The following is a 19,793-nucleotide window of genomic DNA, read 5'->3' on the forward strand; positions in this document are numbered from 1 at the left end:
CAGTTCTAATGCAAGGGCAAAAGGTCGAGCAAAGCATGCAAACCCAAGAAACCGATAACTCAATGTAACTACACAAGAACTACATAAATGTATCTACTAACCATTCCGAACCATCCAGGTGCGTCTAAAAGTTGCAACCTCTTGTTGCAACTTTTTGAGTCTCTCTGTGGCTGCACTCCAATAATCTCCAAAAATCTCAATAACCAGTACTGGTTATTTCTGAGATTTCGTATGAGTGAGATTATTTGAGTGTTTTATTATTGTATCTGATCGGCCGACTTTCTGAATGGAGGCGGGGATCAGCAGCTTATTTGCATTTTAAGGGACCCACACAAAATCGAAGTGTTTTTGCTCACACCCACAATGGGGCACATTTGACAAGCTATAATTAATGATCTGTTGGTTAATTTTGAGCTAAATTTCACAGACACATTCTGGGGACACCATAGATTCACATCTTGTAAAACGGGCATAGGGCCGGTTCACATATCGCGTCTTTTGCGCGCTCAAGTTCGTTATTTCAAATGTAGGCGCGCGGTATGCGCGCTCATAATGGAAGCGACGCGGTCGCGGTGCGACGCGCTCGTTTTTTCCAGGCGCGTCCGCGCCGCATCGAGATAAAAACATCTCAACTTTTCAGAATGCCGCAAGCGCACCGTAGGTCACGTGACACGAACCAACCAATCAGCTTCCTCGCCATTTTTGTTACCTCTTCCTTGTCCACTCTGAAATAGGCTTTGGACCTCCCATTGTCCAGGCGGAGTTCCTGAATCAGCTGGTGAAATTCCCCATGGTTCTTGCGTTTTTGTAGTATGGGGTGCACCCAAACACTGCGGCGATTTTTTTTTTACTTTTATGAGTAAATAAATCTTGTAACAGAGTTACAGCAAGGGTTTTTCGGTGGTGGAAATCCATTGCTGAAATTTCCTTCATGTAATGGAGAGCGCAGCTGATGGTTGCTTAGCAACGACAGACGCCTCCGGAGTGCAACCGCCCTAGCGCTTCTTTGGAAAAAGGAGAACGCGTGCGCCTAGCGTTTTCTACGCGTTTTTAGGCGCGATATGTGAACGGCCCCATATGTCACCTTTAAAACTGCAGTGAACCAAAGACAGTCTCAAAAACGTGTTTTGAAATCACTGGTGTTTCTGACGTCACAAACTACCTTTTAACCAATCACGTCAACGTGCCGGCGAGCTTTAGCATATCATTAACCGCAAACTAGCACGGGAGTCTCGAGAGAAGCCATTCATTCTTTGTGCATAGGGGTGTGTGACATGTATTGTCTATGATGATATTGTAATCATTGTTTTAACAGTGTACGGGGCACTGCAAGCTGACATCGCAAGTGTCACTCATGCTTTCACTGCTTAATGTATGCAGTTTTAGGTATGTCCCCAAATGAGTTTTTTTCTTATATTTACTGTATATCAAATGATGTAGTTATTACATGAGCATGGCCTCGATCACACCAAACACGTTTTTTTTGCAGTGAGAGGCGCCTTTTTTAAATTGTTTTCCTATGGCAGTGAGAGTTCTGCGCGCTGTTTATGCGCCCCAGGTGCCATGTGTTTTACCGCCTGCTGCGCCTCGCGTTTTTGCAGTTGAAAAAAAGTTACCCCGAGCGGAAAAAGCAGCAGACGTCATAGCGTTTTTTTACACTGTCCAATCGACTAAATGGAGAGGCAAGCCTTCCGTTGTGGTGATGAAAGCTACAGTTGTGTTGAACGCAATGGACACAGCGACCTCATAGACTTCAACGGAGGAAAGTGAAGTCAATTAGAAGCACTCACTTCCTGATTGCCAAGCCCACTGCGCAGGCTCAAACGGGCTTTATGCCCAGCTGCACTACTTCCTGAACTTCAGCCAGCTCCTTGTTTCCTGTCTGCAATTATTGGCCAAATTGATTAATCCAGGTGTGCCTGAACTGAGTTGTCATGGCAACAATAATCAGACACACCTGAATTAATCAATTTGGCCAATAATGGCAGACAGGACACAAGAAGCTGGCTGAAGTTCAGGAAGTAGTGCAGCTGGGCATAAAGCCAACTGAGCTTGACGACGTAGATGTGACATGAGCAACCTGTCTGACAGTTTGAGAAACTACAGTTTCTATAGATTAATATAAATTTGAAAAATGCAAAATGGTAGCACTTCCTCTAGTGTTTTTTTTTTTTTTTTTGGGACAAAATTTTTGGACAAACATGTGAAAAAAAATACTGAAAAATATTTTCAAGTTGTCTGTCTGTTGTGCACGGTTAAACCTTTAAATTCAAATATCCCAGAGTCCCTGGAAACCAGATTTTATTAATCCCTTTGGAGGTTTAAGCTCTGTTATCCTGCTGCTAACATACACTCTCCATGATCTCTTCATGTGATCTCTCACTCTCTCCCTCCCTTTGGTGCATAACCGTTATTTTCCTCTCCGCAGTAGGAGCTGATAGCCCCCTCATTACGCACGGCAGGGGAACATCAACATGCTTTTTCCTTGCAGAGATTATCATGCAGAGCTGGTCATAAGCAATCAACTGAGCTGGTGTTGGCAGTCCACTACATGACCACTCATTCCCCTCCCTTTATCTTCTTTCTTGTCTTCTCGTACCTCCTCAGTGTGCATTTGTTGTTCTGTGTAACACAGTACTGCTCTACTAACCCAATTTGGCATAATCTTAGTGCTGTGCTGTAATGCACAGTGGGAGTGTTTGTGTAAGTGCTGTCTGGATCTCTGTGGGTGTGTGTCTGTGCTCTTGTGTGTATCTATTACGTAAATGCGATCATCATCTCTTGTAAGCCTGTCAGCCAGAAATAGACTGATGGAAAAATACAAAAGAAATAGTGGTGTGAAGGATGTGAAAGAGAGAAAGAGAAAATGGACTGGAAATGCGATTAAACATAATGTGAAACTTCTTGAACATGACTGATGCTTAATATTCTAAAGTCAGCTTATAACGGAAGTTGTGGTCTTCCCTATTGTGACGAATATCCTGGAAAAAATGTTGGACGGGACATGATGGGGAATTAATTGGATTGTCAGATCGTTGTGGTTTGCTATTGCTGTGATGTCATGTGAGGGACAGGTTGTCCCGCCCTTGTGCGAATAAACACGGCATCCGAGAGGAGAACAGATAATGCTGCAAGAGGGAGGGGAAGTTACTTTAATTAAAGATTACAAGATTATTTGAATTTTAAAAAAATGATGTGCACAGTCAGATAAATCATGTATTATAAACACTGCAATATTCCATAAAAAGACCACAACATTTGCTTTGACAACAACATCAAGCAACAGAGGTTACTTTGTTGTTATATAAACTCCACATTTTGCTTTAGTTACTTGAATGATAGTTAAGTGGCCTGTTGCACGAAGCTAGTTGAGTTTCAGAGTAGGTTTAGAGTTGACTTATCCAGATGAATCCAACTTGGTTTAGATCAGGTTCAGCGGTCTCAAAAAGTTCGGTATAAATGTTCTCTGTTAGTTCAGGTTTGATCCAGAGTTTAACTTTGAAGTGTGTGCACCTAAAATTGTGACAGCCAATCACACGAAACATGGAGAGCATCAGTTTGATTCACTTCTCGCAAGAGAGACAGCACAATTTACTTCTCTTCTGAAGAGTTAAGAGATCATTTTGAAAATTATCATGAAATTAAAAGCATTTATAAGCCTGGAATAAACTGCTGCTTCATCGAACATTTAAGAAGGCAGCTAAAAGAAAATATCTGACTACATCTGATGCTGTTTAAAAGAATTATATATATATATATATATATAGTGTACTATATAATAATTATATGAATTTAAAAATATGAATATATTATTAATTTTAATTAATATGATATAAATAAAATAAATAATTGGCAGTAAAAGATGAACAATTTTGTCTTAAGTTTTTTTTTTTTTAAATATAAACTGCAGTTGGAGATTAAAGTCGAAAAATGTAGAGAGTACGAGAAAACAGTTTTCTGTAGAAGCTTCCGTGTGTGTGACTGCCATTGTTTTACATTGCCGCACACACAGTCATTCATAATGGTGTATAGCGAATGTTTCACACTGTGTGTGTGTGTGTGTTTTGTGTGTGTTTGTGTCTTTTGTTTCAACAAAAGGAAATTAAACAGTTACCAATCTACCAGCATTAGGCTACCATGTAAGACATTATAAAATATACTGTGCTGGAGTAGACTTTAGCCTATAGGAAAACACTTTTCAGACTGGATGGAGATATCCAGATGAATGAATGAATGAATGAATCAGGCAGGCAGGCACGTATAAGTCTACTAGGCCTACACTCAAAGCACTTTAAAATCATATCAGAGAATCTCTTCTCAACCACGTTATTAAATCTGAGGGATCCGGCCAAATGATTGGATACAGAATGATGTGAAAGGGTTTAAAATGTCTTCTATGGAAGACTGTATTATCTGTATTACATTATATGTAATGTTTTGACTTTATTCTCAAAATGTTTTGACTTTATTCTCAAAATGTTTCGATTTTAATCTCAAAATGTTCGATTTTTTTTTTTTTTTCTTTTTTTTCTTTTTCGTTGTGGTTCAGTGCTTCCGTAGAAATCCGTCCACAGAGCTCCATACATGGTTGTTTCAGTCTTTCATTCATTTGTTAAATGAAAGACACAAACATGGACTGCACACTGTAACGCGATGATATCTGACAAAACATAAACAAATTAGATTTTAAATTGTCTGTTTTGTCACATTTGTGCCCATTTAGTTGCCCTATAAATTGGAAGTGTGCTTGTGCAGTACGAATCAGTTTCTTATTTTATTAAATAATTAAATAATTTAAATAATTCATAATGAATTCATCTTGTAGGCTATAATAGTAAATTACATTTATTGATATCAGTTATCTGAGTAAATAATTCTTCCGCAAAGTAATATAGTTCATTAGCCTAGCTTTTGTTTACACTTTCCAAACAAATTAGAAACTTGGAACATTAATATATATATATGCAGTTACAAATATATGTTTATCTGCATTTAACAACGACTTCAACATGTCTCCAATCAGATTCCAGAGTCTGTAATATTAGTTTAATAACATTTATTTGATGCTGCATCAATTTTGTTTGACGTTGATTGATTCAGGTGTTTATAGTGCCCCAAAGAGTGTGCAGAGCTAGAGCTGTGTGAGTGTTAAGCTTGTCATGGATATCAGTGTGATCTTTAAACCTGAGAATTTTGAAGAGAGAATACCTGTCACCAGTGTAACTGACATTCACAACACGGTTAAGGGTTTAAAAGCATAGTTCACCCAAAAATGAAAGTTCTGTCATCATTTACTCACTCTCAAGTTCCAAATATTTTGAAGAATGTGTATCCAAACAGTTGATGGGCCCCACTGACTTTTATAGTATGGAAAATCAATAGAGACACTCTTCAAAATATCTTCTTTTCCTTTCATCCGGTGAACTATCCCATTATGAAGGACTGAAATGGTCAAACAGAGTTCAAAAGTGTATGAAGAGGAGAGGAATGAGTGAGTTGTAACAACTTTATGGCCTGCATTCCTTACCTCATTGTCTAAAAGACCACGTGTAAGAAAAACAAGTCCTGTAAGCATTAGCGTCCATTTGAACCCTTTGACCCTTGCAATACCTTTAGTATCATTACAAAAAAATAAAAGTTTAAAGTTGTCCCGCAAACAAACAGAATTTGATAGTGACAATGTTTTCTTCTCATGGTTTTCTTTATATTCTGCTATTCTGAAAAATAGACTACTATGGGAAGTCTTAATGTGTTAATTTGAAGAAATGCTCTCTCAATAAATAACAAATGTCATGAATACTATATGCCTAATAATTATATAAAAAATAGAAGAATGTTGGGTAAAACTTTATTTGACATGTGTCCTTGTTACTATAGTTATAACTATAACTTTTGCCTAATTACATGCAACTAAACCAAACCTAATCCTGCCCTAACTATATAGTAAGCATAGTTAATTAATAACAACACTGTAACAAGGACCTTGTCCTGCTCGCCACATTGTTCTTTTGAACTTTAAAGAAATATTAAGTAGAACTACTGTTTTTAACACTGATGAAAATAAGAAATAATTCTTTGGGACCAAATCAGCATATTAGAAGTATTTGTGTTGGATCATTCGACACTGACGACTGGAGTAATAATACTGAAAATTCAGTAATACATGAACCGACACCATACTTTTGAACAGTAGTTTATATATATATATATACTATAAGTGTGTGTGTGTGTATATATATATATATATATATATATATATATATATATACTTTATAAATTATATTTGTAAGTATTAAAGGTGCGTTGCGCAAGTCTCTGAGTTTTTGCAGAACTACACCCCCTCTGGCGACAAGCAAAACTGCAACCAGAGGTGTGCACGCTCATGGACCACACGCACGCTTGCACGAGCTGTTCATAGCCAAAGGAGCATCAGCAAATCTTTTGTTACAGTCATAATGTCTTCAGAGGTAATAAAGTTATAAATCTACAACAAGTCATTTTAAATATATGAAAGGAAAGGCATCTAAGTAAATTACAAACTTATGTGTGAGGGGAAAACTGGGGTGGTAGAAAACGTTTTTTGTTTCCATCTATCTACATGTTGAACTGTTTTATGTGGTTACTGTATTCACTTATGATTGTATTATTATGAAAACACGTTCATGAACAATATAAGTTATTAATTTGTATAGGATCCCATTTGAGCCCTAGAGCAGACCGGTGATCTCTCCATTTGTTGAAAGCCTTCCCGATGTTGACCGACGCCTGGCACTAGACGAAAGATTTATTTTCTTTGTCTTACGTGTTTGACTTATGAGTTTCCGTCGGGTTTTGAAATGAACTACATGCCAGTCTCTTTGAATCCATCTTTTACTTTTGTGGAAAGTTGGCTAAAGTTGTGTCGCTCGAGTTGTCTTCGCTGATACGGAGAATGGCGGTGAATACACAAACCTGCCAGACATTGCCAGGTGAGCGTGAACGCGCATGACGTCACGCGCAGTCTTAAATTCTGTCTTGAATCCCCCTTATTTATTTTACTATACATGATTATAGAGTCAGTGATCGCAGTGATCAGAGAGGGGCTCATTCAGCCCATCAGGCAATTGTTTAAGCATGTGTATGGGTTAGAAAAACGGGCATTTTTAACATGAAATGTTGCGCAATGCACCTTTAATTTTATACAAATATTTTGTCAGTTTGTCCATTCATACATTGGTAAGCAGCTTAGGTTGTAGAGCTGTATAATTTCAGCGAATGAGGGAGAAGGTTTTGGGATTTTGGGATTTGTGTTTGTTCAGGGAATGAATCTTTGTGGATCATGTTTTTGATTGAAGAACCTTCTTATCGTGGATTTTGTGCTTTGAGTGCTATAAATACTTCATCAGTTTGGGGGGGGGGATGGGATGGGGTGTACTCGCATCCCTAACCAACTCCCAATATGGTCAGCTCACCTGAAGATTGATATCTGTTTCCATTTAAAGTGCAACTCCATCCTTTCATGAACCCATTCAACTCTGCATAACTCAAAATCACATTAGTACCAAATTTGGCTTTGATAAAATAAGTGAATTAACAATCAGACCCAAGGGTTTGACCTGAAGAGGACATATGTTTGTTTCAGTACAACATCAGTAAAGCAGTCATCATCAATGCTAACACTTTATTAATTGTGTAAGGGTATAACTGATGATCTTTTTACATTGTTAAACGACTGTGTAAACAAGCTTTATTGCACACATTATTGGATGTTGTCCATCCTCTCAGTGTCCGGTTTAAAGGGATTGAGAAAATCACCAAGTGAGCAGTTTCTGTGTCATTCAGGTCTGACGAATCTCTCAAAAATATTGAAAGCACACTTTCTTTCCTAAAAGACATTTTAAATTTAATAACCCAATATGGCCTGCATCCTGCCAACTGACACACATTTTAAACGCAGGGGGTTATGTTCTCCCAGCTGGTGTGCAGGTGTTATATTTTAGTATAATTAATTATGCAGTGAGTACTATGGTCTATGGTGAAATGTGTGTTTGTGTGTGTGTGTGTGTATATATATATATATATATATATATATATATATATATCCTATACACACTAATTGACCACAAACACACCAACTGACTTATAAGATTGACAATATACAATATAGTTGGAGAGACTGACATAACAAACCACAGGTTTTTATCAAGCTAAACAGCAAAAATAAAAACTCACTGCACAAAAAACTTTAATTTACAAAGTAAATTTTACAGGATATGACTAAGAGTCATCCATCTGATCTTTGCTATTCATACTGTTTCAGTGTTATTGCGGTCTAATCCTCTTCAGCCATTTGTTTTTCATCCACATCCACAAAAACATGCTCTCTGTTCATAGAAGCCACACTGTATGAACAGACAGACACAAAGACACTTGGGGGTAGGCTTTTTGCGACTGAGACCAAGGAGTTAAACCAATTAGAAATGGATGGAAAAAAACAACGACTGGAGATTCACTGTCATTTCCCTGCTGAGTATCATCAGATCTGAAGCCCCTTATTACTTGGCTTTGTGAATAAAAGGATACAAAGTGGGCTTGTTTTTTTCATGTCTCTTCAGTTTAATTTCATAAATAGATTGATGAATAAAGGTTTGCTGTCAGATTCACTCTTTTCGTCATTCTGATTTTCAGCTAGAGAGGAGTAATGAATGCGCCTGCTCTAAGCCACATCGTTTGTTCTAGTCCAGCTGAAAATAACACATGAAAAAGAGCTAAGAAAAGAGAAAGCTCTTCTCATCATTTTAATGAATTTACTGGCAGTTTCAGCATCAAGTCATGATAATCTCCCTCTTAAGATCCTACAGTCATTTTACAAACAATGCACATTTTAATACTTCTACTTGAGGTTTTCAACATTATCACTTTCACATCTGTGATAAAATACGTTCTTAAAAAATAAGCTTAAGTCTAACATATGAAAGTGCACATAATTTACCACCTTAATATGTCTTCTATGGTTGTCTAGATTTCCAGTACTTCGGCACCAAGTCTGTACTGAAATTTTAAAGTGTGATAATAGCTGCATTTTTGCATTACCGGTAAGAGAGTACTGGGTATGTTCAGTACCAACTGATGTCCCATTCTATTTTTGACGTTCTTCCGGCACTCGCACTACTTCTGACACGAAAATGGTCGCTTCGTCAAATCTAGTGTAGACGGCTGCAAGCTGTCTGTAATAAATGGCACATCCGCTGTAGATGAGGTATTTTTCAAAATCCTCTTTTGTTCAGTGCACACTTTATGGTGTATGTCCACCTCAGCTTTGGAGTGTCTGAAGCGAGTATGTTTTTTTATCTATTTTATTTCAATAACCATCACATATAAGATTGATTACAGTTGGCAAGAAGCAAGCTTTGTTTCTAAATGCCCTAAGTTTAAAAACTTTTGTTAACCCAGCCAGTGTAATCACAGTGAGAGCATCTAAACTGCAATATTTAACATGCAATTTATTGGTTATCTCATTTTCCTCATGCTGTGAGTTGGACATGAACTCTTATTACTGAGTATAATTTACAAGCAGATGGAAATTAATTTGGCACAAATAACTGGTTAATGCTTTGTTGATTGGCAGTTGCCATTTACCACTTGTATCTTGTTTCAACAGTATTACTAGTCATGACAGATTGTATTTCTCTCAGATGGACACTTTACATCTCAATAGAGCTGGCTGTAGTACAATAGCCCTGATTAAAGGGAGTGGATGGATTAATAGTGATTGACTGCGCTGGCCTGAGTTGCCCTGAATGTAAAAGCGTAAGCCAGGGCCTGTGATGACTTGGGATTACAGACTGACTTCAGGTCTCTTCCAAAAAATCACAAAAATCACTTTATATATAACTATAACTATGTATAAATATATATATATATATATATATATATATATATATATATATATTATTATATGCCCAAACTATATGCCCAGTTTAATATGCATTTTATTTCTTGTCTTTTTCAGATGTGTCCTCAGCAAAGAAAACGCACACGTGTAAGTATAGTTTTCATGTAAGTGCAAATTCCTGTGGCCTCAGATGCTTCTGTGACATTTTCTATTTGCATGCAAGGCCAAATGCTCTGGGAAAATTTGAAGTGAGGAGAAGACAAACTTCTTGAGCATTCAAGAAATGGAGAACGTTGACACCCACTTTGACATCCATCTCACTTCGGTTAAATCAGATTTTTTGGGTTAATGTGAGAAAGTGAAAATGCATGCTTTGATCTTCAAGAATAGACCGATCAGATGACGTGATAATAAATGCTGGTTTAAAAAATTGTTCTACCACCAACGCCCATCGCTTTTCAGTAAGGTTTTATTTAGTAATTGTTGCACATCCTATAAGATCATTTGTGAGATATATGTGTAGCCGTTTCTTAAAGTTGTGTTTACCAGTTTGTCAGTGGTGTAACTGATTTTTCTCACCTCCTCTTACCCCACACCATGGTTACATGTACAATCTCTCTCTTTTATGCAACATACACTCAAACACAAACATGTTTATGTGTATATATATTAGGGGTGGGCCGTTATCGGCGTTAACGTAAGACTCTTGTCGGGCGATAAAAAAAAATATCGCCATTAATCTATTCTCACAGTTGAGTTGGGAGCTGACTATACCACACAAGCTATGATGACTTTCACTTTGATATTTTAGCGCAGATGTAGTCGAATTGCACTGTAAGGGCCATTTAAAACCAATATATTGAAATGTCTGTATATCCAGACATTAGGAAAATATCAGAGATGCATTTTATATTTAATATGAGGGAAATACACATCCATAAACGAGGTCGCACACCGAACGAGAAGCGCAGCGCCGTGCCACATCTAGGGGGCTGTTTACACCTGGCCACTTCATGCGTTTTCTCAGATCGGATATAAATCCGATCTTCAATTCCCCCACGCTAGTATATGCTGATTTAATGAAGTGCACGTCACCGAAAACAACAGATATGAGCTGCATTTCGATCATCGGCTAATTTCAAAATCAGCAAAGACAGCAATAAGAGAGAGTAAGATCATAGTGGACCTGGTAAGATCATTAGTTTCTTTACATTTTTTATGAAGATGGTAGTGTTAAGTGTCTGCGACTTACTTTCATTTTGATTTGTCGTAGATTGCGGCGCTGGCTTGATAGGCGCTCAGCTGCTCATCTGAGGTGATGCGTGTCGCAGTAGCGCCGTCATATCTGACTAAAATAACATGACATATGGCCTATAACACGCTCTCACACTCTTATTTTTTAGCATTTTTGGGAGTAGTAACATTTACATATGTGGTTTCAACAACCAGATGCATTTACACATGTCCAGTTTCGTCTGGAATGTGGCCAAGACTACCTTCTGATGTGGTTTTAGTGATCGGAGTTTCGGAGGGCATTTACAGTACACCTGGTCTTTTCAAGATCGGATACAGAAAACGTATGAAGTGATTTCAGAGCATCCGTTAACTGAATTAATTGAGAATCTCACCTTAAAAAAATCCAATAACATCAGCAATTGTCATTCAAGCAGCTGATTTCTGTATTAGGCTATGCATTATGCATTCATCAGATATTTTATCCCTCTGTATTTATTTGTATTGTAAGAAAAAGAGCTTCCCGGACTCTACAAAATAATTCATTTCGTGTTACATAGAAGAAAAGTAGATCAAATGAGTTTAGAATTACACAAGAAAACTTTATGAAAAAAACATCAACAACAACAACAAAAAAACTGATTTAGTTATTATTGCGTGCTGTTTAAAACTAGGGTTGACAATAGAATAAAATAATTATGATTACTCTCATTATTTATAATAATATGAACATTCCAGTGTTAAATCTTGTATAAAACATATTTAGGTCTAATTACAAATTACCTGCGAGGTTATTTATTTGGGTATAGCATACGCCTTTGGTAGAATTCAAATGAGCCATTTTAATCTAGATTAATTTCAAAATGAATCTAGATTTAAAAAAAAAAAAATCTATGCCCACCTCTAATATATATACAAACCCAATTCCATAAAAGTTGGGACACTGTACAAATTGTGAATAAAAACAGAATGCAATGATGTGGAAGTTTCAAATTTCAATATTATATTTAGAATACAACATAGATGACATATCAAATGTTGAAAGTGAGACATTTTGAATTGCCATGCCAAATATTGGCTCCTTTTGGATTTCATGAGAGCTACAAATTCCAAAAAAGTTGGGACAGGTAGCAATAAGAGGCCAGAAAATTTAAATGTACATATAAGGAACAGCTGGAGGACCAATTTGCAACTTATTAGGTCAATTGGCAACATGATTGGGTATAAAAAGAGCCTCTCAGAGTGGCAGTGTCTCTCAGATGTCAAGATGGGCAGAGGATCACCAATTCCCCCAATGCTGAGGCAAAAAATAGTGGAGCAATATCAGAAAGGAGTTTCTCAGAGAAAAATTGCAAAGAGTTTGAAGTTATCATCATCAACAGTGCATAATATCATCCAAAGATTCAGAGAATCTGGAACAGTCTCTGTGCATAAGGGTCAAGGCCGGAAAACCATACTGAATGCCCGTGATCTTCGGGCCCTTAGACGGCACTGCATCACACACAGGAATGCTACTGTAATGGAAATCGCAACATGGGCTCAAGAATACTTCTAGAAAACATTGTCAGTGAACACAATCCACCGTGCCATTCACCGTTGCCGGCTAAAGCTCTATAGGTCAAAAAAGAAACCATATCTAAACGGGAACCAGAATCGCAGGCGTTTTCTCTGGGCCAAGGCTCATTTAAAGTGGACTCTAGCAAAGTGGAAAACTGTTCTGTGGTCAGACGAATCAAAATTTGAAGTTCTTTTTGGAAAACTGGGACGCCATGTCATCCGGACTAAAGAGGACAAGGACAACCCAAGTTGTTATCAGCGCTCAGTTCAGAAGCCTGCATCTCTGATGGTATGGGGTTGCATGAGTGCGTGTGGCATGGGCAGCTTCCACATCTGGAAAGGCACCATCAATGCTGAAAGGTATATCCAAGTTCTAGAACAACATATGCTCCCATCCAGACATCGTCTCTTTCAGGGAAGACCTTGTATTTTCCAACAAGACAATGCCAAACCACATACTGCATCAATTACAACATCATGGCTGCGTAGAAGAAGGATCCGGGTACTGAAATGGCCAGCCTGCAGTCCAGATCTTTCACCCATAGAAAACATTTGGCTCATCATTAAGAGGAAGATGCAACAAAGAAGACCTAAGACAGTTGAGCAGCTAGAAGCCTTTATTAGACAAGAATGGGACAACATTCCTATTCCTAAACTTGAGCAACTTGTCTCCTCAGTCCCCAGACGTTTGCAGACTGTTATTAAAAGAAGAGGGGATGCCACACAGTGGTAAAAATGGCCTTGTCCCAACTTTTTTAAGATGTGTTGATGCCATGAAATTTATTTGATATGAGGGAATATGTCATCTATGTTGTATTCTAAATATAATATTGAAATTTGAAACTTCCACATCATTGCATTCTGTTTTTATTCACAATTTGTACAGTGTCCCAACTTTTATGGAATTGGGTTTGTATATATATATATATATATATATATAATACAGTTTGTTATTTTTCATAAATTATAATTTATTGTATTATTTCTATTATAATAAATATCAAATATTTTATGTAAAAAATATTTTAAAAATTACATTATAAATGTAAATTCTGTTCTTTTATTAATTGATGTGCTCTACATGCCCTTTGTAAACTAATGTAGGTGTTAAAGGAAACAGGAGAGAGTCATTTCTTATATATTGGTTTCATGCTGAAAGGTTTTGCCTACATGACAATGTTGGTCAAGGTGAGAGAAGGTGCTCAAAAAAATAATTGCACTCTAGTGGGATGCTTCTGTGGTTTACCAGCAGAGATTTCCTGTTTATGTACTGAATGATTTGAAATCCCCTTTTCTGGCTGAGATGTCCCTTGTGTACTTTGAAAATACCGAAAGCAAAGTTCTACTTAAAAAAAAAAAAGTGAAACGTTAGAACGAATTTATGCGCTGTACTATGCCCAAGCTTATTTGCATATTGCATTCAGATGTATTTGGTGGTTCTTAAAGCTGCAGTCTGGCGTTTTCCCCTCTTTGTCGCCATCTCTGTTTGTAATCTGCAATTGCAGTCATTCACGGAGTTATCAAGTTTATGTGAGTTGTACTTCAACACCCTCGACACGGCACAGCGTGGATGAACACAATGTTTGAGGAGTCTGTGAGGATACTGGCATTCAGAATCACAGATTATTGTTTTTGGAAGTATGACCAACATAAGAATTTTCACCGGAAAATGTCATCTGAACTATTAAGAAACATCCACTTTTGTTCTGGTTCTGACATTGCAGTAAATCGCGCTGATTGAATCTAAAAAACGCTTATAAGTTATCATATCACGCAAAACCGTACAAATTATACTTTGTTCTCAAATGTAAAATGTAATGTCCTTCCGATATATATCCTTGTTTTCGCATGGATCCGGTTGCAATCTCTTTTTTTTCCTGTTAAACGTTAGCCACTCCGAAGTTGTTTGCAGCGGGTGAATCTGTTGTCACTGGTGATTGTCATTTGAACCTTTCTGGATCCACCATCAAATTATATCAAGTGCTGTGAGAACAAGCTATAAATCTCCACCTTCAACATCCTCGCACGCAATATAGCTAATACTAGCCGAGACTTCTTCTTTATGTGTACAGATGTGACGTAATGATGCAAAGACATGCTCGAATCTCCCGCGGAAATCCACCAGTACCACTTGAAATTAAAAACATTATTCCAGGCTTCCCGCTTTGAATCGAGCTACGGCAAGCAGTTTTGAACACTGGCTGGTTATGTATTTGTTTAAATATCTATTTCGGATCATTTTAACCCCAAAAAAGCTACGGACTGCAGCTTTAAATAAGAGATTTTGGTGTGAGAGTGTCACTGCAGGCATTTTCACATTTGTATTTGTATGTGTGCATGTCTTGATTTTTGTGTTGGAGACACCAAGCAAACAAGCAGCAGCTGGGAGCATGTATTAGCATGTCTGCTGAAGTTAAACCTAGCCCAGTGAGGGCTTGTGTTCAGGATTGCAGAGGGATGCATTTCTCTGTCAGAGTGTCTCTCACAACAGAACCCCATCCTCACACTGCTGTCATGCCCGTGAAACATGAGACCTGCAGAAACAGCTCCAGCATCTCTATTTCAAACTATTCAGTCCTCAGTTGGACAGCATGTGGAAGATGTTTCTAGAAGGAACAGCATTTAGAGGCTCGTGTTTAAAGTGATTCTCAAACTGTGGTCCATGAGGTGATTGAACTAGGTTGAACTTAAATTAATTTATAAATAATTAAACAAACCAAACATCAATTCATGTTTTGTGTTCCGCAGAAGAAATCCATATTTGAAGTGTGAGTAAATGTTGACAGAATTTTCATTTTGGCTGAACTGTTGCTTTAAGGTCACATAGCCGGCGTCTCTGAAACGTTTACCTGATAAGGTTAGCCAGCAGGTTCTTACAGCTACTGTGTTGCGTAATAGTTTTCACAACCGGAGAGATGTTTTTTCATGATACTTGGTTCAGTTTGCTGTGTGGTTTCTTCTTTGAGCAGACCTTTTGGCGAAAGTGGATTGAAGAGGGTGTTGTGTTGGGTCCAGGCCAGATCATTAGCATTCAGATGGCTACGTTCCCCTCAGATTCAGCCAGACCTGTATAAGGCTACATGCGCATGTGTTTGTACCCCCCACACACATATGGGTAGAATTTCAAATAAGCCAGTTATCCTGTTGGCAAACGCATGCCATTTCAAATCACTGCTGTGCTGCTGGTGGCGTTACGGAATATTCAAATAAAATACAAATAAATGTAGTCATAATTTATCATAATTTATTGTTTATTAATAACCATTTTAAAAAAAATAATTAACTATCTCATCAAAATTCTCTAGTAGCTATTATTTTAATAAATGTACAGAACAGATAATACATGACATATAAAAGGCAAATTAAAAAAAAAAACTTTTTTTTTTCCATAAAATACATTCTTAATAATTATGTACATTTTATTACTAAATTAACCTTTTTTTATTTGGAACAAAATGTTATCAAACATTTCTATATACATTACTGTTCGGTGGTCAGTAACATTCTTTCATGATTTTTTTTTTTTTGAAAGAAGTATCTTATGCTCACGAAATAAAAATTTATTTGATCAAAAATACAGTAAAAACAACAGTACTATCATGATATCTTATTTTCTATTTTAATATATTTTAAATTGTAATTTATTTCTTTGACGCAAAGCTGAATTTTCATTATCATCTTTAGTCACATGATCCTTCAGAAAAATCATTGTAAAATGCTGAATTGGTGCTTATATTACTTATTATCAATGTTTGACGACAGTTGTGCTGCTTAATATTTTGTGGAAACCATGATTACATTTTTTTAGGATTATCTGATGAATAGAAAGTTCAAAAGAACAGCATTTATTTGAAATATAAATCTTGTGTAAGATTATAAATGCCTTGACCTTTGATCTGTTTAATTCATCATTGCTGAATAAACTTGATTTATAAAAAATAAACTCTTACTGACCCCAATTTTTTTAACAGTAATATATATTCTTACATTCAACGTGTATTTTTTACATTAAACATACATGCATTTTTAAGTTACTGTACTTGCAGTAAGTTAGTGAAATCTAGTCAAGTCTGGGTAAATTGATAACTTGTCATTTTAAAAAGTGCCACAAAGCACCTCCAGGGTGAAAAGTCCACTCAAAACATTTATTCAGCACATTGTATATTTGCCTTTAGTTCATATGTAGATTAGATCCTTGGTAATGTATAATGTGCTAAGTAATAATAATGATGACATGTCATCAAAAAGACTACAGGCTACAGGTAGCCGATGCCTCTCGGAGGTAGGGAAAATGTTTAGGTTTGCTCTCATAATGTGAGACTGCAGATCACTTCCTGCATACATTATAGTATCAGCAGAACACGTTGCAGAGCAGTGCAAGGTGAGCCAACACTAACCCTTTAAACCACAGAGTCATCTAAACACTTGCTCACTAATCACCTATTGGGTGGCACAGCTGTCACTCCGGGGGTTGAGGGGGCGGGAAGAAAGGGTTTTAGTCCTTATGTCACGGTCACATGGATTCTCATGCGGTAGAGACGACAGGCAGGGGGAGGCACAGCAGCGCTACAGTCAGTCGGCAGCACAACGCTTGTGTCCAGACCTGCACATGCTCTTGAGGCAAGGCTATTGACGGTCCTCTGCATGGTCACAGAGCCTCAGGATGTACTTAATGATCACAGCCATGAAAGGTAGGAGAGGGACTTACAAGTTGGCTAAATCCATGCAAATGCGTGCCTGGGTGCACTTGAGAGATTTGAGTGCTTGAGAGCTGTTGTCTTAATGTTTCTTTAATGTTTTGAGCTCTTGCATGTATAATGTGGCTGTTTTGCTTCCAAAACATCATGGACTGTCCTGTGTGCTGTTTTGCATGTTCATTTACATGTTTTCTATTTTGAATTGCAAAGTGACTATTAGATCTTTTTTTTTTTTTTTGATTTGTAGTAATGTGCAATGTGTGCGTTTGAGGGAACGTCTCAGTCCATCTGAAACTGCAGTGAGCATAAGTTAATAAATCAGTAAGTGTGTGTTGGATGGGATGTGATACGATGGCGTCTTTCTGACAGCTCATACATGGGCGGCCATGTTGGCTGTTTGGCACGGCATGGGAATGTTGCCATGCTGGATGATTGGGGAATGTTGTTCTACTGACCTATTTATGGTAGGCAGTGGTGGACTGCCATTGGAGCGCATGGATTTTTATTCCACCAACGGCTGTGTTTTACTTAATCCCCCCCACCCCCACTCTGAATCACTGTGCGCATGTACTCACACACACATACACAGGCAATGCAAAGTCTTGCTGGCAGCTGTCATTATCTATTAGTGATAAGGTATAGGGCAGTGGAACATCTGTGTGAGCCTCCGCCGTTTCTTTCTCAAAGAGATTAGAGATTATTTCAGCACTTCAAAAAATGTGTCCTCCTTTACTGTTTTCAGATCAAACTAAAATGATTGATTATCAAAGATCTTTTTGTCTACGAAAAAGCTAGTTGTGAAAGCATCTCTTTTTCTTGCGTGACCTGCTGATATCCTAACCAGAGGTTAATAAGATTAAAGAGTTTCATCCTGGGACTGACTTGCCAGAACCGAAACTCGCTTACAAAGAACACCATGGCTTCATTTAGTGTCAATTAAGGTTAGGCATGAATGTTAATTAGTTGAATTTAAAGGGCTTGGTCATCATTAAGTTTGTTCTTGGAGAAGATCATTTTTAAGTCTTTATTTTCAACCTAATTACACATAATGACAATAATGAATAATTATTAGGGTAATAAGAAAATAACGACATAATGTCTATGCGTTTGCAAAGACCTTTCAAGTTTGAGGATGGTTCAGTTTAAGACTATTTTATGTGCCAGAATGTTCCTTCTTCCTTTGTTATGATGAAGTGTTTATCTCAAGCCGCTGTGAGTCAGTGTTGTCAACAGATTACAGAAGGCCCAAAGGGGGAGGGAACGCATGTGTGTGTCTGTGCGTGTGTATCTGCAGGCTTTGACATTGGTTGGGTGTTGTGTTTTATGTTTCCTACTTAGACAGCACATCAGCACTTTCACACCGGGAGAGAAACCAAACATGTTAAACCACAACCTCTCATGGGGAGGAAGCGACACTTGCAAACAGAAAAGAGAGTCTCTTGTGTGTTCGAAAGTCTGCATTTGCGGATAATGGTACATGTTTGTAAAATATTGGTTGGTTTGTAGATGCTTGGCTATAAAATGTTTCAGACAAGAATAAACATGCAGTGGTGGGCTGGTATGGTTTTTTCAGTCTATTGATATCGATGCATGTATATATATACAGTGGTGGAGGAAGTACTGAATCTCAGTACTTAAGTAAACGTACAAATAACCACAGACATATTTACTTAAGTAATAGTAGAAGTACCACAATGACAACCCTACTTAAGTAAAAAGTACCTGATTTTACATGTACTTAAGTATTAAAAGTACTTGCATAACAATTCTCTTAATGTCTATATATTAATGATTAATAAAACAGTTAAAGGGATAGTTCACTTTGAAACTAATTTTTGATATGTTTTAACTTACCTCAAGGGCATCCAAGATGTAGGTGTCTTTGTTTCCACAGTATTTTCAATTTTGACATTTTTCGGTCCAACCGTTGTTGTCTATCAGTCATATAATGCAGGTATAGGGGGTCCACGTCAAAGAGCATGAGAGAAGTCAAAATTATACATGATTTAATGACTCGTAAATGTAAGTACACATTGATGGCCTAAGACACGAAACGAGCGGTTTTTGTGAGAAAACGAACAGTATTTATATTGTTTTTACCTCGTGTAATCACAGTGACGTCCAAGTGATCTGAATCAGTTGTGCAATGTCCAACTGAACCGAACTGAATCATGTTCAAAGTTCCGCCGGAACTGATCGCATGTGTACTTGCGTTTACGAGTCATTCAATCATGTTTAGTTTTGACTTCTCTGTGCATGCTCTTTGAGGTGAACCCAGGGTGGACCCGCTAAACCTACAATAAATGACTGACCGACAACAACGGTTTCACCGAATGGCCTGGCTAATATATCAGTGCTACTAAGAACAGCAATCAAATCTCTTTACACACACACACACTTCTATTGTTGTGCAGTCTTCATGCGTTTACAAT

The 19,793-nt window shown here is 37.5% G+C and overlaps 1 protein-coding gene across 2 annotated transcripts in view; it reads left to right on the top strand.

Annotated features, from left to right (window-relative positions):
• The window catches only part of rorab (RAR-related orphan receptor A, paralog b), a 49,252-nt gene that overhangs the window by 19,540 nt on the left and 9,919 nt on the right, over positions 1-19,793 (top strand). Inside the window, exon 2 of one of the 2 annotated variants that reach the window (XM_039662690.2) lies at positions 9,992-10,021. In XM_039662690.2, coding sequence (XP_039518624.2) covers positions 9,992-10,021 — 30 coding nt within the window. Of the gene's footprint in view, positions 1-9,991; positions 10,022-17,229; positions 17,356-19,793 lie in introns of those variants that run through there. The other variant, XM_039662691.2, reaches the window with a different exon arrangement.

Source organism: Pimephales promelas, chromosome 1 (assembly GCF_988280905.1).
Source record: "Pimephales promelas chromosome 1, fPimPro1.hap1.1, whole genome shotgun sequence".
Taxonomy (NCBI): Eukaryota; Metazoa; Chordata; class Actinopteri; order Cypriniformes; family Leuciscidae; genus Pimephales; species Pimephales promelas.